At 49.7% G+C, this 5,742-nt stretch overlaps 1 protein-coding gene across 1 annotated transcript; it reads left to right on the top strand.

The window, feature by feature from the left end:
* Positions 1-559: 559 nt before the first annotated feature.
* On the top strand, positions 560-2,032 carry LOC137815610 (uncharacterized). Its single transcript, XM_068618723.1, has one exon. The coding sequence runs from the start codon at positions 560-562 to the stop codon at positions 2,030-2,032; it is 1,473 nt and encodes a 490-aa protein (XP_068474824.1).
* The last annotated feature ends 3,710 nt before the right edge of the window (positions 2,033-5,742 follow it).

Here is a 5,742-nt window from a genome sequence, read left to right on the forward strand (position 1 = left end):
CCATGTATTGGTCCTAGTAGCATAAAATAATTGGACCAAGTAGCATAGGATTTTAGGCTTGTATTTTTGTCAGTAGTAAAATAGGTCTAGTTCGAGCTAAACGTCACTAGTTAGGGTAACAATTGGGCTTCTTTGAGCCCAATGTAACCCTAAAATGTCTAGGGTATATTAGAGGAAAATAATTACCTTGGCATGAAGCACATGGACGTTCACATGGAAGTATAAGAGTGGAGAGGATTTGGCATGGAAGGTGTGAACTCAACATGGAAAGCATGACTCCACATGGCACCTTCTCATTTGAGAGGTTTTTTTTTTTAATTTTCAAATTTTGGCTCCAAAATTTTCATCCCTCTCTCCTATAAATTGATGGTGCTTGGCTCATGAATTACTAAGACCAATATATGAGTGAATTGTTTCCCAAGTTTGCAAGCTTTCTCACTCCCTTGTCTAGACTTTCTTGGATAGACCCCTTGATCTTCTTCTTCACCTCTCCAAGTGATATAGCCCAACCAATCACTCTCCCTACCTCTCATGCACATTCAAGGATGAGCAAGAGCGCATGCAGGTGGATCTCGCGGCGTCTCAAGCGAGAAATGAGGAGCTCTGTCGCATGAACGAGGACTTGCGCCCCGGGTGGCGCAACAACTCAAGGCTACGCGACGTGGATGAGCCCGAGGGTTCCACTCCACCAAGGGAGTTCTCTACGTCGTTCTCGCAGACGATTCTGGAGACGGTGATCCCTAACACATTCGTGGGACCCAAGGTAACTTTCACGGGGATGGAGGACCCAGAAGCACATCTCACTGCGTTCCACACGCAAATGATGCTGGTAGGCGGCTCCGACGCCGTAAGGTGCAAGCTCTTCATGAGCACTTTGACTGGGATGGCCATGGACTGGTTCATTAGCCTTCCGAATGCCCATATCACCTCCTTCGCACAGCTCTCGCAGTTGTTCAGGGAGCAGTATCTAGCAAATAGGGCTCCACCGTCGGTCTTGTACGACTTGTTCGATGTAAAGCAGTATCAAGGTGAAACCCTCAAGGAATACATCAATCGCTTTGGAGCGCAGGTGGTGAAGGTTGGCACCACAGAGGAGCCTATGATCGTTTACGCGTTCAGGAAAGGAATGTGTCCTGAACCCTTCTATGAATCGATCATACGAAGCCGCCCCAAGACCTTTGCTGAGATAAGGCGTCGCGCGGTGGAACACATCGCCTCTGAGGGCGAGGTGTGCAAGAAGCGCACAAGTGTCACACCCGCACGCCTGAGAGCGCAGTTGCGTGCACAACCCGCCAGGGTCAACGAGGCCACGACGAGGAGGAAGAACCAAGACAGGAAGTGCCCATACGAGGCGAAGAGGCCTCAGGCAACAGGGGCGGCAGAGGGGAACAGGCAAGTGAGGAAAGGGAATAGGCCGCTGAGGCACAATTTTGTGTTGGAGCTAAAGGATCTTATTGCTGTGCCCAACATAGCTGACAAGTTGAGGCCACCCGTGAAGTTTGACAAGGTGTTGGGACCTCACAAAGATTCGTGGTGCGAGTTCCACGAGGCGTTTGGGCACCGTATCAACAACTGCTTGGCGCTGGGCCATCAGTTGGATGAACTCGTGAAGAATGGCTTCCTGAAGGATTATCTTGCTGGGCCTGCTACGACCGCAACCCTAACAACGCCAGAGGAGGATCAAGCGCATGAAATGCAAATCCATGGACAAGTGCACACCATCTCTGGTGGCATTTCTGGAGGAGGACCAACTGCCTCTCAGCGCAAGAGGTATGTGAGGGCAGTGAACTCAATTGTTGAGGAGGGTTCGGATGATCAGTGGGAGTCAGACCTTGTGTTCACAAGAGCTGACCTACGAGATGTTGTCCCACATGACAATGACCCCATGGTCATTTCGGTTGTCACAGCTGGGAGAAAGGTGCATAGGGTTCTCGTCGACCAGGGCAGTTCTGCAGATGTCATGTTTTGGTCGACGTTCAATAAGTTGCAGTTGTCCCCTGACTTGTTGAGGCCCTACACTGGATGCTTGTAAGGGTTCACAGGGGACCAAGTTGAGGTGTGTAGCTACCTGGAGCTGAGAACGACGTTTACTGATGGAACGACGTCGCGTACCGAGAGCATCCGATATCTAGTCGTGAATGCTAATTCAGCCTACAACATCCTGTTGGGAAGGCCAGTGCTGAATAGACTAAGGGCGGTGGCCTCCACGCGCCACATAAAGATGAAGTTGCCAGATCTTAGTGGGAGGGTCATTGTGATCAAATTTGATCAAGATGAGGCCCGGAAATGCTATGAAAATAGCTTAAAGACAAAGAGAGGTGTGTTCATGGTGCTTGAACGACTGCCCATCTCAGCTACGCCGATGGAGGTGGAGTCCTTAGAAGAGGCGACATCTGCGAAGGCGACACCTGTCGAGGCCTCACCCATGGAGGCGACGCCAAAGGAAGATGCGCGCTTAGAAAAAACACATGGGGAGGTCTCGCCCATGGAAGAGGTATCCGATGAGGCGACGCCTACAAGAGAAGATCGCAGAAATGAGTCTCGTGCAGAGAGCATGCGAGATAGGCGACCCCAACCAGTAGACAACGTGGTGGAGAGGTAGATTGGTGACAAGATATTCAAGTTGGGGCGTTTGTTGAGCCAGGAAGAACAAGACGAAGTGGCAGCGGTGATCTCGCGCCACTTAGATGCATTCGCGTGGACCGCCTCAGACATGCCAGGCATCGACCCAGATTTTTTGTGCCACCACCTCACCATGGACGCCAAGGTTCGCCCTGTACGACAGAGGAGGAGGAAGTTCAACGAAGAGAGGCGCCTCGTCGTTAAGGAAGAAACGCAGAAATTGTTAAAGGCTGGGCACATCCGAGAGATACAATACCCTGAGTGGCTGGCCAACGTTGTCCTGGTGAAGAAGGCGAATGGAATGTGGAGAATGTGCGTCGACTTCACGGACTTAAACAAGGCGTGCCCTAAAGATTCGTACCCCTTACCTAGCATCGACGCATTAGTGGATAGCGCCTCAGGGTGCAAGATGCTGAGCTTCTTAGACGTGTTTTCGGGGTACAATCAGATAAAAATGCACCCAAGGGATGAGAGCAAAACAGCGTTCATGACGGAGACATGTAGCTACTGCTACAAGGTCATGCCATTTGGGCTGAAGAACGCAGGTGCCACCTACCAGAGACTGATGGATAGGGACCTCGCGCCTATGCTGGGGAGAAACGTGCACGCCTATGTTGATGACATGGTGGTGACCTCTCAGGAAAGAGGGCGACACCCCCATGACCTGGAGGAGCTGTTCGCCACAATAGCCAAGTACCGCCTCAAGTTAAACCCGGAAAAATGCGGTTTTGGAGTCGAGGCGGGAAAGTTCTTAGGATTTATGCTCACTGAGAGGGGGATAGAGGCGAACCCTGATAAGTGTGTAGCTATCATTGCCATGAGAAGCCCAACCCTCAGTGAAAGAAGTGCAGCAGCTGACTGGGCGGATGGCAGCTTTGTCAAGGTTCGTGTCTGCTGGAGGTGAGAAGGGCCACCCCTACTTTCAGTGCCTCAAGAGGAATAGCCGTTTTGCATGGACAGATGAGTGCGAAGCAGCATTCCTCAAGTTAAAGGAGTACTTGGCGACGCCCCCGATGCTTTGCAAGCCAAAGGCAGGCGTCTCCCTTCGTTTGTACTTCGCTGTGATTGAGTGGGCCATCAGTTTTGTGCTGGTCCAGGAGCAAGATTAAGTGCAGAGGCCCATCTACTTTGCAAGCAAGGCTTTGCAAGGCCCGGAGTTGAGGTACCAGTCGTTGGAGAAGGCAGCGTTGGCGGTAGTATTCTCGGTCAGGAGGCTCCGCCACTATTTTCACAGCTTCACAGTGGTGGTGATGACGAACCTCCCCATTCAGAAAGTACTTCAGAAGCTAGATGTAGCTGGAAGGATGGTTCGCTAGGCAGTGGAGCTGTCAGAGTTTGATATCCAGTACGAACCCAGGGGATCCATCAAAGGGCAAGTCTACGCAGATTTCGTCGCAGAGGTCTCACCAGGAGGAGGCCCTCAAGAGGTGGAGTTAGGATCACAGTGGATGCTCTCAGTGGATGGGTCCTCCAATCAACAGGGGAGCGGCGTGGGAATAGTTTTGGAAGGGCCTAACGGGGTGTTGATCGAACAAGCCCTACGTTTCGCCTTCAAAGCAAGCAATAACCAAGCTGAGTACGAGGCGTTGATTGCTGGGATGCTCTTGGCCAAGGAAATGGGCACGCAGAGCCTCTTGGTAAAGAGTGATTCACAATTGATCACAGGGCAGGTGACTGGGGAGTATCAGGCAAAGGACTCGCAGATGGCAGCAAATCTAAAGTATGTTCAAGTGTTGAAGGGAGTTTTCGCTACGTTTGAGCTGGTGCATGTCCCTAGAGAGCAAAATGCCAGAGTTGACCTGCTCGCCAAGCTGGCCAGCTCAGGCAAGGGGGGAAGGCAGAGGACAGTCATTCAAGAAACGCTCAAAACACCGCGAAAATTTGTGGAGGATAATAGGGTGGACGTTCTTCACATTAGGGCAGCGAAAGGAAAGCCAAGGAGCCATCGCTCTCTGACTCAAGATACGGCGAGGACACCCCGCATCAGTGCCTACGCGGCCTCGCCCGAGGAAGAGAAGCGTGTGCAGGTGTGTGCCTTGGAAGAAGGGGATACGTGGATGACACCTTATAGGCGTTACATTGCAGATGGGATTCTCCCAGCAAAACCTGGACAAGGAAAGAGGATAAAGAAAAACTCTGCAAGGTATACTCTCATTGATGGAGTGCTATTTAGGCATGGGTTCACGCACCCAATTCTGACATGTGTGAGTGGCGACGAGTGTACGAGGATCATGTCGGAACTCCACGAGGGGATTTGTGGACGCCACATAGGGGGAAGATCACTAGCTTCCAAGGTGATTCGCGCGGGGTTTTATTGGCCATCAGTGAGGGAAGACTGTGTGAGATACGCCCAACGATGCAAGCAGTGTCAGATGCACGCTGACTGGCACAAGGCGCCTCTAGAAGAGCTGATGATATGATTCCACTAGGTAGATATGAATGATTCTTTGACATTTTATGGAATCAACTTGAGTTGGAGATAGCTTAGGCACTTTTACTAGAATTGGATCAAGGTTCTATGTTTCAAGAACTCACATGGAAGATCCATCTATTGTCAATTGAACCGATTAAAATGTGTAAAAAGGCAAATGAACCGATTGAAACTCTTAAGAAAACAATTGAACCGAACAGAACATGAAAAGAAGCTACTGAACCGAATTAAAACAGAAGCAATTGAAAATAGCCGAACATAAGTGCAAGAAAAGGAAGATGAACCGAATAAAAGAAATTAAGACATGTTTAAGCTTCATATGAATATGGAGATGAAAGAAAGAAGAACTTATGGAGATGGAGGATTTGGTTTGATGATCACGCCACTTGGATGGTGAAGGCTCCAAGATAAGTGAGCTAGTGTCGCCACTTGAGAGAACCAAATGCACTCAAGATAAGACAAGGTGAAGGAGAAGACAAGTTCTCACAAATTCTCTCTCAAATTAAGTAGAGTTTCTCTATTACTAATTTCCAATCTGAATTTTACAAGAGCCCACACCTCTATTTATAGTGTGAGGGTGCTGGAAAATAGGTGGGAAAATTCAAATAAAACTCATTTGAAATTCCCACCAAAAACAAGTCACATGGGAGGTGTGACCTTTTTCTACTATGACACCTCCTAAAAACTAC

The sequence above is a fragment of the Phaseolus vulgaris genome, chromosome 1, assembly GCF_000499845.2.
Source record: "Phaseolus vulgaris cultivar G19833 chromosome 1, P. vulgaris v2.0, whole genome shotgun sequence".
In the NCBI taxonomy this organism is placed as follows: Eukaryota; Viridiplantae; Streptophyta; class Magnoliopsida; order Fabales; family Fabaceae; genus Phaseolus; species Phaseolus vulgaris.